The 25822-nt window shown below is 44.1% G+C and overlaps 1 protein-coding gene across 1 annotated transcript in view; it reads right to left on the bottom strand.

The window, feature by feature from the left end:
• Positions 1 to 14494: 14494 nt before the first annotated feature.
• Positions 14495 to 25822, bottom strand: part of SCUBE2 (signal peptide, CUB domain, EGF-like 2) — a gene marked incomplete at its 5' end in the record, with an annotated part of 36412 nt that continues 25084 nt past the window's right edge. The window contains 6 exons of the mRNA XM_010020877.1: positions 14495 to 15156; positions 15933 to 16012; positions 17077 to 17229; positions 17831 to 18028; positions 19137 to 19298; positions 21848 to 22015. Of these exons, the coding sequence (XP_010019179.1) occupies positions 15004 to 15156; positions 15933 to 16012; positions 17077 to 17229; positions 17831 to 18028; positions 19137 to 19298; positions 21848 to 22015 (914 nt within the window). The remainder of the gene's footprint in view (positions 15157 to 15932; positions 16013 to 17076; positions 17230 to 17830; positions 18029 to 19136; positions 19299 to 21847; positions 22016 to 25822) is intronic.

The following is a 25822-nucleotide window of genomic DNA, read 5'->3' as shown; positions in this document are numbered from 1 at the left end:
CTTCCCACCCGTGTGCAGCTCACTTCTCGAGGACGTGCCTGTCACAGAGACGGAGCTGGGGAGATGCTCTGTCGCCTGCGCTTTATACCCAGAGCCTGGTGACGTCTGGAGACCGGCAGGTACTTCCAGCCAGCGCCGCCGAGTAAAGGAGGGGTTGGGCACGTTGCAATACGTCGCACAAACAACGGCGGGTAAGCTCAGGCTCGGTCTGAGGAACAAATCAGCGCTGTTCCTCTTCACTGCCTCTCCTGAAGTGGCATCAGCCGCAGGCATCCGACAGCTCTCAAAGCCCCCCAGCAGCCTCGCAGGCAGGGAGGACAGTGCTGGAGCACTGAAGCAAACAGCCCCGGGGGCAGCACACCTCCCGGCCAGCCTCTGCACGCACAGCTTCTCTGTGTCTGGACACGGAGCCCGGGGTGCCACAGGAGGCGGTGGCTGCCCGGCGGTCCTGGATGCTGCTGCCCCATAGGCCTGGGATGCTGCAGCCCCACAGGCTGTGCAGCTGGACACAGTGGGGTTTGCTACCTTATGCCTGGAGCCAGCAGGGTTAGAGAGGGCTCTGGATATCACCGGCCTCAGCAGAGCACTGCAGACACCGATCTGCATAGTCACTGTCAACTCAAGTCCCCAGGAAGGGAAAGGGCAGTCAGAAAAATTCTCCCAGCCAAACTGAGGCGCCACAAAAAAACGTGGGTTTACGCAGGGTTCCTACACCCATCAAACGTTCAGGTACAGCCCAATTTGACTGGTCACTGGCATCCACACTACTGATTACTAATCAGAGTAAAACTTTGCAAAGCAGCTATAGTTTTGCAGCATTCTTGCTGCTTGTCTGTTGATCCAGACGTCGCTGGAGTCAGTCGTGCTATAGTTACTTACCTCTGATGCCAGACAATGCTGGGAGGGTTTCAAAGACTTGTCAGAGGGCGAGGATGCTGGCATTACAGTGGTTATCTGGGGTATCCTTTACCCTTTGTGGGCAGCTCTAGGCTTCCGAGATGCAAAGTCCTTATTTCTGGGGCTGGGCTGTCCTCTATCTTGTTTTATTTAATCATGAACAACACCAAAATCTCCAGAAAATTCCATTACCTCATTACATTTAGTGCGTAACACGAACAAACTTAATACATTTTCATACTGTAAAGACTGACTGATATAATAGGGAAAAGGATTTTCTTAACAGGACTCACAGCACACATGGGTTTATTTCACTACAGCATTGAGGTTTCAAGTGAAATATCATCTCTCACCAAAAAGAAATAGTTTTTCATTATTTTCAGGGTTGGTTGGTTGGTTGTTTTTTGACCCGAGGAGGACCCACTTTCAGCAGCACAGGGGGACAGTGGGCACTCTCCTGAACCTTCTGCTTCCAAGTAATTTGTTGTAAGGAATAGGTGCAAGAGAAAATGCAGCTCTGCTTGAGAGAAACAGTATGGATCTGGGAACACCCCTCATGGGTTTGGTTCTTCTTGAACTAACAGAGACCTTGGAAGCACTAGATAAAGCACAAGAAAAACAGAGCTTTGCCCAGGATTTATGCCAAGCCTGACTTCCAGGACATCAGCAGGAGCTGGGGCTCCTTTGCAGGAGGATCACTGGCAGCAGTGGCTGCACCACTTGCAGCCCGGGCTCCTCACATAGTGCAGTGCTGGCACTGAGCAGGGCTGGTGCCAGCTGCTGTTCTGATGCCAGAGCAGCAACTGTGGGTAAACTTGTACACCTGAGCTCTGCAGCCACGGCCAGGCTGCACGTGTTCAATCCCCTCTCATGTGCCCTGGGCGAGAGGGGAAAAATGAAAGATCAGAGTGCAGAATACAATAAACCCCGAACCCATTATTTCACAGCCTCGCATAAAGGCCACTGTGCATGAGCCAGCCCAAGCTCGGCGAGCGTGTCAGTGTGCAGAAGGATAATAGGGCTGACAGTCTGAAAGGGGATATAATTTTTTCTCCCTATGCTGACTTGGCTCATTACATGACAGGACCATTGTTCCATTACAAGCAAACACGCCCGGGGGGGGATAAAAGAACCTTATTTTTCACCTTGGGAGCTACTTGGCACTTCTCCAGCTGACTAATAAAGACATATGACCACATCCACACCCTCCCAAAGACAAGGGGACCCAGATTTTTTTTGGAATGCCACAGAAACCAGGAGAGTGTTTTAAACACAAAAGCTCTGCGGAGGAGCGGCGCCCTGCCTGGAATACAGCAAATACCTGGTCAGCTCTGGCTTACAGCAAGAAGAGTAAAGCTGCAAGAGCAGGTGAAGCATGAAAATTCCCCCTCACACTTCAGCTCCAAGGCTGCAGCCTGCCTTTTAATTCAGCAAACAAGCATTTTGTCTGAGCCCTACAATTTCCCTTCTGTTGTATGGTATAAATGCACCAACAGAACAGAAGAAAATCTGCCCAGTGCTCAAGGGTAATGAGTGAGATAAAGGGCCTAATTCCCATCTTGATTTTGAATCCTGGGAAAGAGGAGAGCAGGAGGAGCAGTAAATCATCTGCTCACATTACTCAGGATCCACACTGGAACAGGCGCTCAGTTTGGGCACTGCAAACGCCGTGGTTAACGTCTGGATGGTCACTCACTTGCAGCAGAGCAGCCGAGGCATCACTCCCTCCCCACATGGTGTGGCTCGATAGGAGCACATTTCAGGAAGATCCCCATCCGCTCACTGGGACCGGTCTAAGCGTGAGCACTGCCCCTGACTCCAGAAAATCCCGAAGGACAGAACCACCTTCCTTGCTCCTTCCTGACTCCAGAGCAGCGCATGCACTTCTCTGCACAGTAGAGCATCATGGCTGATGTCAGAAAGAGCTGTGGCGTTTCATTCACACCCTCTGTCACCTCTTCTCTTGAAGGAAAGGAAAGAGCAGCAAAGCAGGAAGTGGGTCGGTGCTTTTTGTTGTTTTCTTTTCTTTGATTTCTCATCTTTCCTCAAAAGGAAGTGATTTGTTAGTGGTTGCCATACCACAAAGAGATGCAGAGATGCCCCAGGAAAATCAGAAGAAAGGAGAGAGAGGTATGATTTAACGAAACAGCAGCAGGCAAGAGTCCCAGAAAGAAGAGTTTATCCCAGCACAAAGAGCAAATTTCAGAGAGTCCATTTCCAGAGGGAAGACTGCAAAGAGCTCAAGAAAACAAAACCATCAAAACTGTAGGAAAATATTCTGTCCGTCAGTGCAGGATACACCAGGGTCAGCTTTAGCATACTCAGGCAACAGGAGTACTTTGGAGACTAGAAAAGAGTCTTTTCTAAGAAGGTTGAATACAAAAATCCAGAAGGATTTAGTGAGCATCATTTGTAGCAAGACAAAGACTACAGATAGAGCTGAAGAAATCTTATAACATACAAAGGCAGAATCAAGTTGACATTCCTGAGACATGTGGCCCGTTTTATACAGTAACTCCACACCTACCATCTGTGCTGACCAGAGGAAGGACCTCCTGGGCTGGGATACAGCCCCATGACAAGCGCTCCATGAGACAACCATTCCTGGGGCAACTCTCCCTAATTACCCTTAGTGCAGCTCCAGCCTCCTTTCCCCCATGCATGTCCTCCACAGCACAGGAGCTGGGGGCAGCAGGCATGGCATGGGGACACTGATGATGCTAGGAGAGGAATCGACATTGTGCAGCTTTGGATAGGAGACTGAACCGAATTTCTCCATCCAGTTCTCTTCACACGCAGAGACAACGGGAGGACGGTAGTTTCAGGAATACAAAAACTGCGTATGTCAAACCAAGAGATTAAACTGACGAGTCTTACAAGAGCTCCCTCACCTTTATTTTTCCTGTTTTGAAGTGGCCGAAACACACTTCTAAAAATAAAATAAAAGCACAGGAAGCATTGGTGAGGGAAATGTGTGGTTCACTTCCTCGCATCTTCTACCGCACACCTCAGTGGCAGCCAGCTCCTTCCGAAAAGGTAGCTATGGCTGACGGAGTGCGTAAGAACAGGTCCTGCCTCCAGATCTCACAAGCCATGCTGATAACTGTGCTGCACTGGGAAAATAGGCTGAGCCCCCTCCAGGTCCCATGTAAGCTGGGGAAGAAGCTGCTGGTTCCATGTGCTGGCAAGGGATTTTGGACAGGGAGAAGCTGGCAGGTGACTTGCCAGTCACCGGGGAAGGGGTAAGAGGATACACAGGGGGGCTGGCATGAGGGACAGAAAGCCTGGCCTCCCCTGACTTCCACATCATAGAACCAGCAGGAACAATCACAGCCTTTAATGGATTTAACAGTGGCTATTGTGCATTGAACTGTCCTCTTCACAGGTGGGGGGGAAATGGGGCATTGCTCACCAGCTGGTTTCCTCCAAGACAAGATGTGAGCGCAACTCAGAGGTTGTTGCTGCTACAAAACCAGCTGCACACACGAGCGCAGACATGGCCACTGGGTCTTTCAGAGCATGCTGTGCAGCTGAAGATGCTGGAAAACTCCCCTCTCAAGCAAAAGGACAGGTTCACATCTCTCTTGCAAAATACCCCTCCATGGCTTTCTTCAGGAACTCTACCCGGGCAGGTGGGTAGGAAATGGTGTACGCAGAGGGCAGGTGATATTGCTCCCCAGTATGCATCCACACTGACCTCTGTTTATTTTGTAGGACTGTTCCAGCATAAGATTTTCATAATGATTAATTCGAAGAAACTTTAATGCTAGTTCTCACCCTCTCACACGCTGCTAGAGTTGAACTGCCAATAGTTATTTGACGTAAGCTGCGCATACATTCAAAGCACCAGCCATAACTACATCATTCATACTTCCCAAACCTCAGAGGATTTCACTTCCCCTCCTGCCCTGCAAAGGGCAGTTTGTGTGCTGAAGGCTTCCTCTTGCCGCTGCGGCATTCCACACCGTAAATTCTACACTGAGATCATTAAAGATATAGGAGGGATCTTGTTAAGGCTAAAGCAGCAAGAGTCACTGCACCCTACACAAACAGGGGGTTTTCTCACTTCTTTTCCAGAAGCCTGACACCCAGAGACCAAGGAGCAGCAGAGCCGGGCACGCAGGAGCGCTGCCGAGCTCCTAAAGGCAGAAGGAAGAGGGCGCTGCTCTTCTTCACATCGTGTCCTGTGGCAGCCCGGCTGGAACTGCTGACAAGTACCAGAGAGCCTGCCGTTGCCCCCCGAAAGGCACGGGGCTGGGGGGATGAGATGCTGGCTCTGAGAGGTTGGAGAGGGCAGGGAGACCCTGGAGACAAAGCCTGGCAGCTGGGTTCTGCACTGAAAATGATCACATCTACAATGCGGTCGGGATGCCCTGGCTCGTCCTAGTGAATGAAAGATGCTTTGCAAGAGTGAGATTCAGAATCTCCTCACGGACCCAGCTCAGAGCATCTGGACAAAGTAGAGCTTGTCAACAAACTGTAAACCCAGAGCTTCAGCAGCACCGGCGGGGCTGAAGAGCAACCTCCCCACCAGGCTGCTGTGCAACTTTGCTGAGCTCGCTCCTGTTGGCTGCTTTAGTTCACAGCTGTTCCGACAAAGGATTATGGACTCGCCACAGTAAGGGAGCCACGGGATGCTTTGACTGTCATTAGCCACCGGACTAACGACACCTAAAGAAAGAGTATCCAAGACATCGATAAAGTGCCATTGCGACATCAGAATTCGCTCCAGCAGACATATGCCATTGTTTTCATCGTCCACATATTTGCTTTGCCCTGTCAGCAATTTTCTCACTTTCTTCAGCATAAGGGACAAAGGCTCTGCAACAGCACCCCTTACAGAGCCCCGGTTGTGCTAGCAGCCAGCAATTTTTCAGTGTTTTCTGGACACAAATGAGTCCATTCTTGGTCTTAATACTCCAATACAACAATCCATTTCTATCCACCAACATACACAAGTACCTACTTAAATACTTTGCTGAATAGGGATTGCAAGCAAATAGCTCTCTGGCCAAAACTATTCCTTCCCAGCATGGCAACAAGTCACTCCTTACTACACAAAATACCAGTATGCACACAAAATTGTATGGGATATTTGTTAGGGCAACAGTATGAAGCAAAGCCTTTTCAATGCTTAACGTAGACATCACCCTGGGAAACTCGGGAGATCTGTGTTTGCTTTTAGATCTAATTAATTATAAGGCAGCTGGCCAAATTCTTCCTTGAGTCAACACCTTGAACACTAGTGGAGATGCAGCTGAGATACGTGACACCCAGAATGACTGTGAACCTCTTCTGTCTCTATCAGCTAAAGAGGTATTCACACAGGGATTTCATTTGATAAATATTTCCACCTTCTTACAGAGCTCAAATTTAAGCTTTGCACACCTCTCTCAGAGGAGAGAAAGAGAGGGTAGGCTGTTTTGTATAGGTTCTTTATCAAGTCTGGAATTGTTCTGGTTTCCCAACAAACCAATATTCAACAAACAATTCAAATGTTTTAATATGCATAAAACATTAGGAACTTAAAGCATTCAAATCCTGAGTGCATCAAATGTATCTAAATATCTTTACTTTGGAACTTTAAAATAAAGCAAAATCTGACCCTAAAATATTTTACAGCTTCCATTTCAGATAAAAATATTATTTGCACCAACATTAGAGAGGAGGTCACCACAGTGTTAGTCAAACACAGGATCTCTCACCTCTGTGGAGCTCTTATGCTTATTTTATGAAGCCCAGACTCCAACACTCTCAAGCGCTGCAAGTATAAGTGAGCTACCATTGTATCCCCTTCCACATGGTACATGCAAACCTGCAGCAACTCGTAACGGGTAAGATTTAGTGGGACATGTTTCTGGATACTCAGTTCTCATATTTGCTAACGCACAGAATCATCAACAGTGCTTCGATGTACCTCTCCTAACACAGGGGTTGTGTTTGCCGTGTTGTGGTTTGGTTCAACATCTCCACCTTCAAGTCTGGTCAACTGAAAGGTACTTCAGCTCACGCTATGTCTGCAGAGGAAGCCAGCTGCCCCAGGAGAGCAGGAGCACGTGCGCTGCGGCTGTGAACGACGAGACACACGGTGCTATTGATGACTGGTGCTTGGTGTTCCTGCCCTACCTCGGGTATAATTTACAGCAAGATCATCTGCCCAACCGCTGATAGGAGTCAAGCGGTGATCGAGTCGAGCAAGCCTCCCCTGAAATGAGGGGGGAAATCAGTAGCTGATTGTACACACAATTTTATTTCCAAAGACAAATGTTCAGAGTCCGTTATTGACATCTCTGCAAACCGAGTCATGAGAGGGATAGGGTCAGGCAGAGTGCCAGAATCAATCACTGCTCTTAGAAGTAAATAACAGCAACTGAAGTTAGACATTCACAGCCCATTTCCTCCAGCTTCCTTTGAGGTTTAGTCTGCCTGGAAATCAGCAACTGGCAACCAGCACATTTCCTCGCTTGTAATTTGGAAAAGGTTGATCAGAAGCAGTGGTTACAACCAAGAACTGCCAAACGAAGAAATCCGAGTTGTGTATTTTGGCTAATGGTACCAACGCCCTTAGGAAAGCTGCCTGGAGCTCCTGTTACAGCTACCCAGCAGAACATTTCATTCCTTGGCACGTGTCCTGCAGAGAGTTGCCGGCAGACTGGGAAATACTCCCTCAGATCCCACCAAAGCTGCTGAAGCTAGCCCAGGACAGCAATATGCTTTTCCTGGGTACATTCACACGCCTGGGCAGGAAGATGGAAGCACGCCATGAACTATTGAGCTAACAAAGCTCCCAAGTTCCAGCTGTTTGTTTTAGGCCTCCTACTACTTAAGAGCTACCCCAAAACCTCTGGCTGTTTCTCAGCATGGTTTTAACAGGGCTTTTTCATTTCTTAGGGCCACATGCTGCCCTCTCGTGGGGAGCCCTGTGGATGGTGCCCCGCTGCCTTGGCGCAGCCCCGAGCCCTGTGGCACAGCCAGCACGAACAGGGCAGGCAGCACAGGGACACGCACTCTGCCACCAGCCCCGGCAACATGTAGGCCACCACAGCCTGTGCCTCATTATCACAGATCCCCGGATCCTCAAAAATCTCCTTCTTTGAGCCTCTCCCCACTATGCCAGGCAGGAATGGATCCCAAGAGGTGTCTGAGAGAGGGACAAGGCTCTGGCGTCTTACATGAAGTTGTGCTAGAGCATGTGCCCGCAGCATCTGCTGCATCAGATTTTACTTCTCCATTACTGCATGCGGAAACAGAGCCTTTGTTATCCAGTCCAAGAGCAAACGGTCAAATTGGACATGGGTCCTACACACAGCTGGGACAGGTATTTGTAACATGCTTATTTCAGCACTGCTGCATCCACCTCACACCGCAGGCACTGCTCGAGGGGCTTTCTGGACTAGTCGAGGAGAACAGCAATGCCTGCAGTGTTGAGTGTTCCATTCCCAGAGCTAAGCTTCCTTCTTCCACTGAATGAAGTTGCTGTTCTCAGCATGGATGAGCCTTTTCAGGGTTTTACTTTTGTAAGTTTGCCGAGAGAATTAGCACCTACAGGAGCCGGGGCGCAGGAGTTACGCTACGTAAGCCAGACAGGCCCCCTGAGCACTTCTCTGCCGGTCCTGTTTTAATAACTGCTACCTCTCAGCTTTTCCACACAGCCCCTCACACCAGCACTACCTCTGCAACAGCAAACTGGGGGCCACCCAAAGTCATGAGCAGGGCTGTGTCACAGACAGGGTTATCTGCTGGACACAGAGATGCTGAGTTCTCAGTTCTCTGGAGTGCTTTCTTAATTTCCACATTAAACCCCAGAAACACCATGATCCCCTCTCTTGCCCTAAGCTGCCATTCATGTCTGGGTTTTACTTCGGGCAGCACCTCCCAAGCCAGCAGAGCTGTCATTTTGGAACGTATCTTCCAACTGGTGGCCGGACACGTGCAGCTACAGAGACTGCTCACAGAGAGGGTGCAAGACAGATGCTACCACAGTGACTTGCAACTCCTGACCTCTGGCTCCAAATCCAGAGCATACATATACAGTCACACACACACACACACACATACATATGTGTATTTAACATACCTCTACACCTCTCCATCTCCTGAACTTATTTCCAGATACAGATTCTCCATCCAACTCACATCAAGGCTCCTTGCTTAGTATTTTATTCCATTTCTTCTAGCACAGCAAGCAGGAAAGAAGGCACAAACAACATACTCATGCTATCACTGCTATATTAGATTCAGGCAAGAATGACAAAGCTTTGTCTAAAGCTAATCAGCGTAAACTTGCTCAGTGTTTCATGCATGTTTGTAGTGCACTTGGTATAACATGAACTGTTGAACTACTAAACAACAAATTGCATCTCAAGTGACCACTTCAGGATATTTCAGCTTCCGATGCATCTTTTTCTGTCTTTGAAACTATGAACCCTTTATTTCCTGATCCCAAAATCATCACAGGTAGGAAACTTCATGGCACATGATTAATATCCAGGTTTGTAAGCCTCCATTGCCTATTGAATACAGTGAAAAAAGGCTTCACTTGCACTGGATCAAGTCAGTGTGAGGGTGTTTCCTTAATGAATTTATAGACATGTTCAGTAAGGAAAAAAAGATTTCAAGGTCACTTTTTCTGACCTATTATTTTATTGTGTATTGAACAGGCTTCAGAAAACATTACTCTTCAAAATCTGTTTAATCAGAACAAAGCTGCACTAACATTTAAACAGATAAATATTTTTTTTCTTTTTTCTACACTTAAAGTGGTTTAATGAAGTAGTTTAAAAGAGCAACATGCAGAAAGTCACACATAATTTGCACTGACTTGAAGAGAAACTAGATGAACTTACCTTTTGAGAGTGGAATCTTGCCCTTGAATACTCTAACTCCTTCTGGTTTCCCCACAGGTGCCACACCTGCATCACCACTTACAGTGGTGTTCTACAGTGACAGCAGAATACAGGTTGTGGAAAGCAGAGCTCCACAACAGAGAACGAAAACCTGCCTATGAGCAAAAGAATTGTTCAAACTAAATGGGCAGTAACAAGATGTGTTGTAGGACAGGCTGGTTTCAGGGATGCCTAGAAACATACCTACTTGTACCAGCCCTAGATCTGGCTTCTTCAAGAAGTACTTGTTTGCTCCTCCAGCAGCAGCCTTCCATAGACACAATTTAAATGGAGCAGAATTAAGTGGGAGTATATTTTAGTTGTGTCAGGTTTTACATTCAGCATCTAAAGCATTTACAGGATGTCATCTATAGGCATGATAGAAAAAGCATTAGCATTTGAGTTTATTTAATTCAAAAATGTTTGCAGACCAGTATCCTTGCATTCTCTTACCAAGGATTATTTTAATACCATTCCTTCCTGCTTACCCGCATCAGACCTCTTCTGATTCCCTGGATTTCAATAAGCTTCAAGTCTTGCTCTTTTTATTCTGTTATTACTTATTTCTGTTAAGTGAACACCCAAAGGTCCCAATCAGCATTTTAGCTCCCACTGCTCTGGGAGTTCACAAGACGTTTCACATTGGCATTCCCCATCCTGGGGAGTATTTGAGCATTCATGTGTCCATCGCTGCAATCTAGCAGATGGCAGTAGTTACAATATCAGGAAGAATATCTGAGTAACACAGTTTTCTGCTGTGATTAGCCTGTAATCATCACACTTTTCTATGACCTCTATATTTCTGCATGTCATTTACTTTGCTGGCTTTCACATATAAACCGATGTCATCTTACCACAGCTAACAGCTGAATTATACAGTTGTATCTTCCAAAATTGCCCCAAATGAACCCGGATGGCTACAGTCAGTTGAATGCAAATCAGGCCTTGTCACTGTGATCAATAGAAGCTAAAGGTCAAACAAACATGTGAATAAATTAAGGAGAAAGTATAGTGATTATTTTTATAAAACTTTGGTAGATTGACTGCAACTAATAATCTCAATGTGAAGCACAGAAACAAATATAGAAAAACTATCAAAAATTATTGTAGATCGATTAATTTATAATTTCCTGTGACTTAATTCTATTTTTTAATTCTGAAAAATTAAGTCAGTGGATTTAATGAAAAGCTCTGATGAAACTGTGGTGTAATCTTAGAAACATTCTGGGAACTTGTGTCTTTCTTAACAAAGGTTTTCACCTTGTTTTGGTTTGGTTTTATTGTTATTTTTAAGTTTAATCAAAGGGGGTTGGGAGGGTGGGTTTTTTTAATTTTTTAGAAAAAGATCAGATTAATATACCAACTAATGAAATACTTTGGAGTTACTTTAAGTAGTTTATTCTGCCTTCATAGAGCTGGTTACAACAGGCCAATTGAGTCCAGCCTGTCATACGGGAGAAATTTTTAGCATAATTATTAGAATTGGTACCAGGATAATTCTGGTATTACACTAACCAGAAATACGTGCGCCACTAAATATATGAAGAACTGTATCTTTGTGAGTATAAATGCAGGATAATAATATATTACATGAAACAGAACGCTATGGTATGCGGATGTTCCCAGGATGGTCTATCTGATGTGCGATAACTTGCTACATAACCATGCATTTTGACACAAAACTATTATTTAGGACAGCAAAGACAATTAAAAATATTACTCAAGGTTTTCATGCAACTAAAAATTCACTGGTTTATTTCTCTTATTAAGAGTAACAGTCTGAAACATTTTACATTATTTTACATCATGACAAAAGATCCTTATGCTTATCTCATGTAGGTGACATTAAGTCACCCAGTTAACACTAACTCTTATTTCAAAAGTTAAATCCTGCTTTATAAGGTTAAACATTTTTGAATCATTTGTTGCCAAAAAAAGGAACATCAGCCTACAACCACACAGAAAGTAGAAATCAGAATTTCTACAGTCACTACCATCGCTATGAAGATACAACGCCAAGTGTTACAACATTCTGCAACAGTTATCACTTCTCCCAATATTTAAGATGGCAAAAATTCCCTCTTCACTTTTTACTGCACACACAGGATCAACAGTAAAAAGGGAAATTTTGATACATAATGTAAGAGCAAGGGTTACAGAAGTGCTTCTGAATCCTTTACTTTTTATGTAGAAAATGAGCAGGGCTGTGGAGCAAGAAGGATTCTGCTTCAGGAAAGAGCAGGTTTTTCTCCTCAGCCTTAGACACCACGCTTAGACACTCCTCTTCCACAGACAATGAAAATGTCCTCCTGTGCACAAAGCGGGAATGGAGATGCAACACTGAGACCCGCTGCACGGACTGAAGGCAAGACACTGGTCCCAGAGCAGCTGTGCAGAGCTAAACCGGTGTGGCTACAAGATGAGGTGCCGCGCAACAAACCTGGAGGTCAAGTCAATAACTCAAGCACAAAGCAAGAAAGCCCAATTTCACAACTGAAAAAATAAATGGATGTTTCACAGCTTTTGTTTTCTTGAACCCTTGTTGAAACCAATCACTCTGATCTGTGTGTCATTCAGCAACATAAAACAGAAGTGTTCAGATCTGTAGCCTTCTTGGGAGAGAATACAGCAAGAACTGGCTTGCATCCCTTGGCAGAGAGCACACAGACCACAGCAAAGCCACTCTGCTGGGCTTGGCCCAGAAGCTGGCACACCACAGTCCTCTCCTCCCACTGCCCCACCAGCAGGCCTCTAACCCATGCACTCAGAGCAGAACTGCAGCATCTCACCACTTCGAAGTGCTCCGTTGCCACACAGAGATGGTTGGTGGGTCATTGCAACTCACTGACACGCAGATGCACCCTGGCACGGGAAGCCACAAACAGCAGAGAGGTAGGGGCTGCTCAGCCAGAGGGAAGCTATCTTGAAACACCTTCCTGAGATCTCACCACCACAATACACTTCTCCACAGACGTAGCAAGCTTTTCTCAACACCCTTCCTCTTGTTTTCGCATCCTTTAGCCATTCCTCTCACCAATCACACTGCCTCATGCCTTCTTTTAGATAACCCCTGTCCTGCCTCCCTGTGAAGGCATCAGGGACCTTGTCCAGGATGAAACACACCAGGCAGGGACGTACAAGGATTTGGGTTCCTTCCCCTCCCTTCTACCAGCTCACCCCCTGCCTCCCTTCTTCTGTCTAAGCCATTTGCCCTCCTCTGCTACAGGCTTGGCAGCCCTACCCCTGGAATGGGTGCTCACCACCCTGTCACACAAACCCACAAGCAGCTCTTGAGCTGGAGCAGGAGCCCCAGGGCAGCAGCTAGGACACAGCTCTCCCTCTTGGCAGCAACACAAGCCATTTCCCTTCTCCACCCACACCATGGCAATTCTTTCAGGGCAGTAGCAAAGGAACACAGCATCACCCCACCGCATCCTGAGGAGCTCTGCTCCTTAGCTGTAGCCCGAGGTCACTGCCCCTTCCCGTCACACCATGATTAAGACATGTCCTTACCACATGACAGGTTGCACTGCCATGGAATAGGGCTACCATGCCACAACAGTTCAGCAAGGCTGCATTTGGTAGTATTCAATTGCTCCAAACAGTATAGGGAAGAGATTCAGTCCCTGGCTCTTGATGAGGGTTTCATCTGTCACAGTGTGGGCAGAGTTTTATTCACATAAACCAGTTAAATACCACATACTAATGCAATGAAACCCAGGGAGATCTGACTCCACACCCTAGGAAAGGGAGCATTTGTCCTGGCTGTACCATGAAATTTCAGTACCTTTCCTAAGGGAGCACAGAGAGGAAGTTTGGTACCCACTGGTACTGCCAGTGACTAAAAGATGGAAGCCATAAGTCCATTTCCAAATAAGCAGGATTGCAGCCATCTGCCTTCAAGATAGAAGGCCCAGAAGGTACATTACATGAAGGAAATGGTTTGCATGACCAGAGGACAGCGGTGTAATGCAAGTGTGGACAGAAAAGCACAGAGACAGTATTTTGATCAACATAGTTCTCTCTACGGGCCCTTTCAGCATAGCCTTCTCTCACATAAGACACAACCTGAGGAAAAGGACACAAAGCTTGGGAATTTTGAACAGCATTTTCCATAGATTACTTCTGTGGCCACCGTCTGGCTGAGGAATGCCTTAGTACATCTACTTCTCTCCAGCAAGACAAGGAAAACAGTCCTTCTCCACTCCCACAAGGTCATTGCAAGGTGCTCAGACAAGATAAGGAATATAAGGACTGAGACTTATATAAGAACCTTAGGCAAGTTTAAACAGTAATGTACAAAAGCATAACCTATTCAAAGCCTGCACTGGGGGCTTGTGTGTTCACCTGCAGATGCTCAGAGGACAGATTCTTATACTATTTGGAAAAGCCAATGCCTCATGTCATCCCAGGCCTATGGACAAAGAGAGCACTGGGATTTAGCAAAGAATCTGTTCTGCTGTAACATCTGCAGCCAGCCCAAAATGTAAGTGTCCAGCAGTTCAGGGTCTATTTTCCATTACCTTGGTGCCCTGGTTTTATTCTGGTATCACTCTATTTAAATCAATAGATCATTAGCATGAACACAGTTTGATCCAGACCCAGAGCGTTCAAGCTGATATTCAACCCTTTGCTTATTCCTCCATTTGCCTCATATAATATACAGTTCAGAGTAGAAATTGTACTTTGTGCAATTCTTGGACTCACTGGTTTGGACTAAAGCTATTTCAATCTTAGCTCTGAATTTCCTTTGTAGCAAAAATTAAGAGAGACATCAATCTTGTTCTCACTTTCAGCAAGACCAAACATGAACCCAGCTTTGTTGAGGTAACGTGCATTAATGGTAGCCCAGGAGTGCATCCCAAACCACATTACTTAGACTGTCTGTCCACATTAGCTTTAAGAGTTACTGATGAAGCAACACGGCAGAGCTCTACAAACTTCTGCTTGACACCATTTAGTTACAGAAATTATGGACAGTCTCTCATTCAGAGACCCATGAAGTATCCTTGGTACCCAAAAGGTATTATCTGGAAAGGAATCAAAATTCTGTTCACCAAAATATTTATATTAGCTGAGAAAGCCAAACTCTGCCAAGAATGGAGCTGGCAAGCTTCCCTGGAGTTTCTCTGCCAGTGTGTAAAACACAGAAAGCAGCCCCACCTACCACAACCCCTCTGTGCATGCCCAGGGCTGGTTAGTTCTTTAAGTACAGTGCCAACTATTTGTAAGGCCTCAAAAATCTGGAAACTTTTGAGCGCAGCAGCCGAATGAAGGATCTTGGGAACATCTCTCTTGACTCTTGGGCTGTGTACTTGAAGTAGTTCTGTGGATGTGCCAACACATCAAACAGTGCTTTTATCAGTTTCTTGTCCTAGAAAAAGGAAAGCAGATTTTACAGTAATTCCACAGAGGAGTTAGGGTTGGTATTACCAAAGCTTAATGACTGATTAGTTCATAAAATATTATGGGCATTTTCATTTTCAAGTACTAAGGTTTCAGGGGCTCAGAAACCACTGGAGCAAGGCTGACATTCAAGCCACAGGGAAGTCACTGGAGTTTCACATTTATTATTACCAGCACCAGGGTTACTTCCGTCCTCATGCTTCCAAGAACAACAAGCAAACAAGCAACTAAACAAACAAAACCCAACAAACAAACCCCCAACCAAACAACCAACCAAACAAGCGCAAACAAACACTGGATCAGATATGCAGCAAAAGGAAAGGTTAACTTGGGAACTAGCCCATACAACTGCCACCTCATCAAGGGTCAGAGAAAGGAAATCCATAGAGAGATTTTTTTTGTCCAGGAAGGAAAAGTCCTTACTACTTTACAGGCTACAAGGAGCAGTACTGAGTGCTTCTCCAAGAGATTAAATCCCATGTCCCTCAGTTTGCTGCACTCATTCCTTCCAGCACAGCCTGTGTGAGGCTTGAGGGGATATCTTCACCTTCGGTTTCCCTTGTAGGTCTGATCCACCTTTATTTTCCCTAGCAAAGGCTCACCCCACTGATTCACCCCACTTCCTTGAAGTGACACGTCTCGTGCACTAAGGAATACATTTGATGCAGAGCAGGAAGCAAACTCACTGGCATAAAACAGTGTCATTTTCAACCAAAACCAACATGTTTAGTGGAAGGAATATACCTTAAGTATTTCTTGATGATTTTCAGATGCATAAAGTCTCCCATCCCGAACAATGTCTTCTATTAGTTCTTGGTAATCCTCTATGGGAAATGTACACAAGAGAGTAAATTGCAGGTTCACTTCATTTATATACTCAATACCTCCTTTGGTTACACATGTAAGCCCTCCCTCCAAAATAACCAGTGCTACTTGACCCTCACATTAGCAGTCAGCAAATATTCCAAATACTCTTCTGTAAGTAAACTGCAAATACTGTTTACTATGAAAACAGTGTACTCTGCTGAGCTGCTCAGCATCAATCTGTCAAAAGCAAAAGAAATCACAATGCACTTAGGACTGTAGTGCATACTGTAACCAAGCAGCCTGCTTCAAACCAACTGCACTGCAGAAACTTATCTGTAAGAACACACAACCTGGTACTGGCTTTTATTCTTTTGCAGTAAGAAGGGGAAAAAAAAAAACAAATGGTAAGAGGAAACTTTCTTAAGAGGCAACTCCTCTGGTCAACCAAAACTTGATATGCTTCAGGAGAGCTTTCCCCTGAAAAAATAATTATCCATTGTTGATTAAACTCTGCAGACCAATAGTCTGCAAGGATGAGTCCTTCACAATTAATCCAGTGTGAACACAAAAGTGCCATATCACTTTCACATCACTTTCACATCACTTATGCTGAAGTGCAAAGCTCCAGTTTCACGCCTGGTGCCTCTGACAAGGATAGGGTGAAACTCTTGCCCCTCAGGTTTCTTTTCAATATAGATATTTTAGTACCTGGTACTACAATACAGATGGTAGCAACAACATGATAAATCAGAGGCATTTGGACTCTGCCCAGTTCCTAACTGGGGGCACTCTGCAGTCCAGAACTGGGAAGGCACAGACATGCAGGTCAGAGCCCAGAATCCCAACTCTTTGTTTAGGTCTGCGGAAGACTAGAAAAACAGTGGCACTTAAGACTGCAGGGCAACGCAGAATTCCTTAAACCAGCCTTAAATGAGAACAGCTACTGGAAGTAGTCTCATAGCAACACTGCTGAGAGCTCTGGGTTACCCTGCTGCTTAGCAGGGTCAAGGAGCCCACAAGGAGTTCTGCACTGATGCAGCTGCACTAGTCCACCTTGGCTCAGCTGCTCACATCCGCTTACCGTCATACGTTACATAAGGAACTTGGAATCCTTTGGCACTGTTTCCTTCATTCGACTTGAACTGGATCCACAACTTCTTAGACCTAGAAGTGAAAGCTATAGGGCGCTCATAGGTTTGACAGGTTTCATACGTGGTCACAGAGTTGGAAGAAGCTTTCAAAGAAAACACACAATAGGCAGTTATCTGACAATACTTCATACTAATGCACAATTAGAAAATAGGTTAAGCTATCACAACAACAAATGTTTGCTGGTGTTGAGAAAATTCAAAATGTGGCAGGCCATTAATGATGCTCAAGGTCAAGGAATATTCTCCCTTTTCCTTAAAAAAACCCCAACACTATAAAACAAAAAAACAGTCTACCTTTTAAAGGATCTGCCTATCCCAGAATGTGAAGCTGTTCATTCACACATCAGACACCTGTGGGTGCTAGCAAGCATCTCCTTTTTCTTAACCCGGGCTAGAATTGCTTAGCACAATTCATAACTAGATAGCTTGAACCATCCACCCCTTCTTTACAGTATTTTTCTCAGAGTTCATTGACACACCACAGCCTGGCACCCTAGTTTCACCTGAACCTATGGAGCAATGTTACCAAGTAGGATTTCTCAATTTGTCATTTAAAGAAATTTCTACTCTTAAGTAGGGGCCAGCCAGGCTACATTTTGTTCATATAAATAGCGATGCATGTGAGAAACCTGTGCTGCACACCAAGATAGATACCATATGTCTTGGTAGATATTCCAGACTTACAGCTTTTTCGCATCACCAGGTAGTCTCCACACTCATCTTCGATTGGTAGAAATATTTCTGGAACCACAATCAGAATACGGCGCTTTGGCGGTGGGTTAATGTTCCAGGTGCACTCAGTGTTTGCAGGATAGTCCCCAGGATAGTTTGGTGATTCGATATATCCAGTGTAATCTCCCAGTTCCCCTCCACACTGCCTGTCTGAAAAAGCAATACAGTGTGCAAGACTAGGCAAAGCAAGGTCATCCTACAGCTCTCCCTGCAGTCACTGTCAGAAAACAGGACACGGGTGACAGACACAAAAACTTTTCTGCATCTGATGCAGGCACAGTTCCCTTTGACAGCTTCATTTCACACTGCTGCCTGCATGGTTTAATCATCGAGACATAAGATACAGACTAGTCACTGTTCACACAGCAGGTGCTATCAACCAAGCCACAGCCAAGTGGCAAGGCACTTGTAAGAGGACACAGAAATGGTATAACAAGTATGCTCCACTTGCTTTTACCAGACAAAACGTCTTTATAGAAGTATCAGCTGAAGTCTAACTGGAGTCTGAGGCCCTCTGCACAGCACCGTGTTTGCAGCAGTACAAATCAGGGAGTACAGAAGGCCCTTTCTCTGCACAGGTCAGCACTGCAGGTGGTAAGAGAGGGTGAACCCCAGAGCAGGATGCTGTGTTGTGCTCCCTAGCAGTCCGTGGCCACAAGGGGGTGAACACTACAGCACCATAACAGTGATGGACGAGTGTGACATGCCCAGGGAACAGATGCTTTAAGTGTGACATACAGCTGTGTGTATATAACAGAGGTTCTTCTGAGGAATCTCTTTGCCCTCTGCTTCTTTAATTCACCTCAGATTCCTGCACTACAGTTACCATAATCTGTAACAGTGGTTCTCTTTGTAATTGCCTCTTTCAAAGGTTGTTATTAAGAAAACTAGAGCCACCAAGTTTTGTGAGCCACCTTCCATTCCTTTTAATAGAAGGAAAAGAAATCAGAGTGCCAAAGAGACAAACTCTGTCTGCTATATCATGGGAGATAAGATTTAATAGTGAGATCCAGAGTGGGCCAGCACCAGCTGGCAAGACACAATTGTCACTTACCTTAAAAAGAGTGGTGGAACCAGTCTGCAGGAATGGTCTCTCATGGATGAGATGCAGGCAGGCAGCAAAAGAGGAGCAACACGACTGCCTTCTCTCCAAGCTCCCTGAAGCAAAGCTAAATTTTGACCTTAAGGCCATTCTGAATATTAATGGCCCAGTATTTTTATTTGTAAGAGATCATCAAAACCATCTTGCTATACTTACTTTTACACTGTGTTATATTTGTTGACCCATCAAAATCAGTAGTAGTGTTTCCAGGGCACGAAATGCAGTAATTTTGTCCAAACTCAGGCTGGTATGTTCCGACTGTGCAGCGAATACACCGATGAGTTGTGGTATTATAAAAATGGCCCGGTGAACACTGAACTGGACAGCAATTAAATATGCAGCATGGTTAAAAAATTGGCAGTAGCACATGAGATGTTGTGCATTTTTAAAGGACCTAGTATAATTTCAGTAACTGAAATGCCATATTCATAAACTATGAGGGTTATAAAGCAGAGGCAATTGAACAGATTTTAGTTTATCAGGTCACTTTGTGCAAGTTCAGAAGTCCCAAATGCAACACTGTAGAGCAGCTCTGTGTGGAAGCAGTAATAAAATATGTGGGGGGGGTGAGTATAGCTACCATGATGTTTTAAGCAGGACACCAAGTAGAACAGTGTGTTACCATATGGTCTTATCACTGACATTTGACTTGGAAGATCAACTGTTTGTGGAAATGCTAACCAAACCTTTCTTTCTCACCTGCTTATGCCAAGCAGCATGTGCATTGCTGCTGCATCCTAGTATACCCCAGTGACGAGCTCACCACAAGTGGACGTGAAAGACTGGCCTTCTGCAAGTGGCACATTGCATCAATATTAGTGATTAAATCGATGTATTGCCTTCTTCTCTCATGATCACACACTGTCTTGCAACAACAGGCTGAGAGTCAGGTACTGCCACCTCCACCAGATCTGGTGCTACTTTATTTCATCATGTCATGCAAGTCATCGTGTTAGCTAGACATATAAGCTATAGCCCTCACAGGACTTGCTGAGAGTACCTCCTGCATCACCAAAGCGAGACCCCATTCTGACATACAAACTCATTCATAAACATTACAGATTTTATGGACGTTTTAGACATGAGGTGGACAGACATAGGAGAAAAATCTTTTCTAGCAGACCTGCAACTTTTTTTTCTACTTCACTGCACGCAGTCAGGAAGATTATCTTCTCTCAATGCAATCTGAGACCCCAAACACCTTTGCTTACATCTCTAATATGTTTCTTTTCATTTGATTTTGCTTAGCTATTCTGCATCTGAATCTCTGCCCATCATCATCTGTACTGGAACCTGACAGAAAGCAGTCAAGAGCATCAGTCATATCTTTGCTCTTAACTCCATCACCACATTGCTTCTTTTTCCTCACCCTTTTCTTTGTGGGACTAAAATAAATTAAAATATTTTCCTATTCCTTTACCTCATTTGGCAAGTTTACCTCTGTTGGGTTAAACATCAAAATAATCTACTAACTTGCCTTTCACATGTAGTTTTCTGCACTGCACAGTCTCTTTTTTCTGCTCCTTTTAAGCTCTGCTTACTCCCACATAACTCTAGTCTTATTGAGCTTTGTAAGCTAGCTTAGCCTGGAGTCCTTCCCTACATGCTCCACCCCCCAGTCCAAATGCTTCAGATACAAGTTCCAAATAGTTCTTGCATCTGTGAGTCCATGTCTCATGTGGCCTCTTCCACATGCAAATCCCTGAGCAATTCATTCCAGTTAATACAAATAAATTCCTTTAATCTCTGCTCCGATTTGAAAACTGAACCTCATTTATAGGCCTGTTTTTATTTATGTTAAATAAAACTGAAATCGGTTCCTCTTATCTCAATCCAAGGTTTTTAACACAGTTTTTAGTGCTCTAACTTTGCAAAATTAAGTATGAAACAACAGCATTTGTGGGTTCAGTAACTCTTCACTGAAGAAATCTATTAGCTATCCCATTATTACCAGCAATATTAATTCTTCAACCACACTTCAAAATTCTTCTATTATGTTGCAATTCTCAATAGTAAACATATCTTAACTGACGCTAGAGACATTTCTTAATCCAAACCACTCCAAATGTTTGCATCAGGAACATATTTCTACCCCTTATTTCTAAACTACAGCAGTAGATTTTCTATTAACACTTTTTATTCAGGCGATTTTGATGTAAGTCATGGGTTTTTACCCATGCTTTAAGATCATTATACTGACCAACATTTCATCTCTCTCCATAGACACATATTTTTAACAGCATTTTCAAGGACAACTTCATAGCAGTCTTTCAGCTTTTTACATTTTAGGTAACTAAGATGCTTACAAAATTCTTTCATGTTTAAAGATAGGGTCCCTACCTGATTTTCACTCCTGTGAGGAAAACCCTGGGAGCTGACTGCATGTTAGCTCCACTGTGATAAAATTTAGACAGCTGTCTGAGGTACTACATGGTTAAGCTGAACTCTAGCTTTTTAGGTATATCCCAAGGCATCCACGCCAGTTTCTCATTATGAACATGAAGAAACTATTTTCTTACTTATCCTCCAGGATTGCAATTCCCTACTTCACATTTTCACATTGCTGCTGTGCTCAAACCCCAGATGTCAATAAGACATATACTGGTCTTGATTTTCTCAGCAACTTTTTTTCTCCCTGCTGCTCCTTTACAGACCCTTCACAGATCAATGACTTCACTGATCAACTTCCATTTACTTCTCAAGCCCTTTTCAAGCCTTGTATAAAAATCAGTTATAAAAGGAATTGAGGCTTTATTGATTTTCCCTGCAGCCAGGCCAGGCCAGCCAATCTGAATGCCCCACTTGTAGCAGCAGCAGTTACTTTTCCCTTGGAGCAACACAGTTCACCAAATAAATCTTGACCTCACCTTTGGTCTCACAGTCCTGAAACAAGGAGGCACTGCTATGTCTTGTTGTTAGACCTCCTCCACAAGGAAAGCAGGATACTCTTCCAGCTTCAGGCTGGTATGTTCCAAGGGGACATGGCAGACAGGGTTTGAAGCCGTCAGGAGAATATTCACCTGGGGAGCACTGATCTAGATAAGGAAGAATACACTTGCTTTAACCTGTACATTACAGATGAAAGTACGTTAGTGAGCCTTCACAGGACCTGAAACTCAAAGGTGAAACTGCCGTCCTCTTTACTTGGGAGTTGACCCAGGATTTCAGAACTGAATGCTAGCAACAGATAGAACGTGATGCGTACCCTGTACCCTGTAAAACTGAAACAGACACTGATACAACTCTGGTGCTAGCAAGCTCTTCTGTGAGCTAGAATGGATTTCATGCTTTGTTTCCAGGCTACACTGGGCACTAGGGCTGCTCAGTACTCTCTGTACATCTATACAGTGCAATTATGGAGTGATTGTCTCTTCTTTCTAGCTAATAAACTCTTTATGAAATAATTAGTACTGAACCTAAGAGGCCAAAAATGTACTTCCAGATTTCTGTAAGTATTCTACTCTTAATAGGATTGAATATTCATACTTCAATGTTACTGAATTACGTGAAAACCTCAAGCGCAACAAGTAATCATGCAAATAACACTAAACATTGTGAGTGTCTCAGACTTTTAAGCCACAAATACTCTTCCTATTCTTCTGATACTGGTTCTTTGATAAGGATTATCTGTGTACTGTACGGTGCCTAGGTAGCACTAAGTCAGTCCAACTGATTTTACTTAAACACGCACCTCAATATTATCTAACAAGTCTAGCAATATCTATGGGTAACTTTGAAAAATGCTGGCTTTCAAACTTTTCACAAAAGAACTGGTTCAGTGCCAGTTTTTAATAATTACCCTGCTCTGGAAAGGCACAAAACACTGTTGCAGTTGTTCAGCTGTGCTGAAAAATTCTGTCCTTTTAAAGACCTGTTACAATAATAAACTGTTAGTTTTACTTTATAGCTCCAATAAATCACTCAGTGAATAGCTGTTTTGTTAGGAAGTTAAATTGGCCTTGGCTTCATTTCAGGATATATGACTAACAACAAGCAGGGCATTAACTACAGGTCATGATCAATGATGGAGAGTTTTGTTTATGGCTGATACACTGAGTAGAATAGTGAGTGTTCCTCCTTAGCTTAAAAATAAAATACCTCAGGTTAAGCAATGCTCCACAGCTTATCAATGAAAGCTAATGAGGAAGTCTTAGGTCTAGGTTCTAACTTTCCACCACACGACTTCTGCCTTCATAAGGATGCACATTTATTTGCTCCCACAGTTTTCAAGCCTTTCTTCATTTATAAACATTCCTACAGAACACTCATCTCTCTACTCTTCGTGCAACTCAACAAACATGAATGAACTATGCCTTTCATTACAGCACTTCTAATAAGGTGAGGAAAGAGCACTATTTACAATTCCATAACAAGGAAGGACAATCAAGGTTAGTAAAGGTGACTTTCAGAAGTGGCTACTGACTTCAGAAACCCAGAAGCAATGGAAAGACCAGTGCAAATCTTCTTTCAAAAACCTCTATGACTCTATGAGAAATCAGAGCTCTGAGTGGCCTTACTAGAGACTAGTTACTACCTGCTCTCTCCCCTTAACCTGTTTTTTTACCCTTCCTTTTAATCACACGTCAAGTTTGGGGTGATTTCTCTTTCAGGTTTTTTTGCACTGGGGCTGTGTGTTTTGCTTTTGTTTTGAACAGAATGCTACTTAACCTTGACACATGTAAAACCGTACAAATTCAACCTTAAAACTGTACTTCAGGTTTCCTGAACTTGTTCAGACTCCAGCATAACAGTAGGTTGGCTAACAGAGCTCAAAGGAAACCCATTCCAGGCAGGAACCAAACCCACCACTTATGTGGAAACGTTACATTTCAGAACTTATCCCATCAGATCTCTTCCATCAGCTGTATCATCTGCACCTTACTTGCCTTGAAATTGCATGTTGTAAAATGGCAGAGCTCTCTGCGAAGCAAAACTGAGTTAATCTAAATCTTCCAGAATTATTTAGCAAAGTGACTCATTTTTTTAAATTGCATTGAGAAAGTAAACTTAGATCTCCGCAGACATCAATGAGATCCTCAATACAGGGCATTCTTAGATGCGTTGCATGAATGAATTCTGAGAGCAAGAGAAAGATGGGGCATCAGATGGTCTATTTCTGTACCTTACATCTACATTGAGACACACTGTGAGCTCCAGCTAATTTTTGGTTTCCAGGATTCTGAGGACTGGAGCAGGAGTTACAAGTTAGTTGTCCTTCCTCATCCTGTTCAGTTTTATTAGGGCATAAAACACAACTTTCTCACTCCCCATCACAGTACGTTCCCACACTTCAGCTAACTACCAATAAGAAAATAATACCAGGTCACTAACATTTTGTGTTCATGGGTGTAAAGCCCAATTAGGTGGTCAGCAGCTAGACTACTTGATAAAGCTCCAGGTGATATCAAGACTATGTTTATACGAGCATTAGGGCTGATCAACTGTCAGGACTTCTGTAATTTGGCAGTTTCTTAATAGTGAAAGAGGGCTGACATTTTGTTTCAACTTTGCTCAGCGTGAACCTGAGGTCCATCACACTTCACTGGAGCTACACTGCAACTGTCTCAGGCCCCATTTCTTAACGTCTTCTCTTCCATTTGCACAGGGTGACCCAGGTCCTTTGTGACCCAGGTCAAACATGGCAGGTCAGCAGGATGGTAGGCTATGCCTGTGACAGTGTCCACAGAAGGAATACAGGTCTGGGACAGTAAAAGGCATGAACTGTGTAAAATCAACCTGGGCCAAAACAAAACTTTTCCATTTGATCTGAACCAATCGATTCCCTGTAAACTGCTCCCAGTTCTCCCCATCTTCCACCGAGAAATGTTCCAAACACAGGCCACCCATCTAACCCCACTGAAGCACAGAGCAGGCGTAATGAGTAAAGCCTGTTTAAAACCTCGCAGCACTCCAGGGCCCAGTTCAGCATAACAAAACAGACTCAGTGCTAGGTTCAATCATACTAACAGTAATTATATCAACACAGAAATCATCCCATGGAAATCCATAGGACTGTGCATGAACTTAGGGTGACACAAATGAGCCCTCTGTAAAAAAACCAAAAACAAACCACCAACAAAAACACACACACAAAAATAAATAAAGGGGAGGGACACAGCACTGAAGAGTTCAAACTTTTCCTATCATTTGTTTAAATGAAACCAAACATTTCACAAAACTAGAAACTGCATGGTCCCACCTGACACATGGGAAATACCCAGTCAAAACAAGACCTGTAGATTTGCAAATAATGACATTAAATCAGAATTCCACTCGCTGGCCTTGCTCTTTTTTCAGAAACCTGATTGTTTTTCCCCAAATGAACAAAAGAATCAATTGCCTCTAGTAGACTTCATTTCTGCAGCCACTGTCTTTATCTTCAATACCCATTAAAAACCAGATCTTGAGTCTCATGCAGCTGTTTTAAAGAAGGGAAAAAAAAAAAGTGAAAGCTTTTCTGATGCAAAAACACTAAGAAAAGGGGAGGAGAGGGAAGAGAGAGGCCCACAGGGAACCAGGATTAACAGTTACAAAGACATTTAAAGGCTCTTCCCCTCTTTTCAGCAGGTTAGCCTTTGAGCATTTGCTCCTATAGACAAATGCTGTATCTCAGTGGCTGAGAAGGTGAACCTCATAAGGGAGGTCATGATCCACCAATTCACCATTTTCTTAAGAATGATGCCTTGACTTCATAAGGAAAATCACCAACAACTGATGCAAATTGATTCTGAAGCAGCACCCTTTAAGTTATTGTGTTGTAGCGGTGCATGTATTTAGGTCACTTGAGATGGTTACACATGCTAAGGATTTATGTCTTAAATCTATGACTGTCAGAGTAAGCA

The sequence above is a fragment of the Nestor notabilis genome, unplaced genomic scaffold (genome assembly GCF_000696875.1).
Source record: "Nestor notabilis isolate BGI_N333 unplaced genomic scaffold, ASM69687v1 scaffold6778, whole genome shotgun sequence".
In the NCBI taxonomy this organism is placed as follows: Eukaryota; Metazoa; Chordata; class Aves; order Psittaciformes; family Psittacidae; genus Nestor; species Nestor notabilis.
This window is presented reverse-complemented; position numbering and strand designations above follow the sequence as displayed.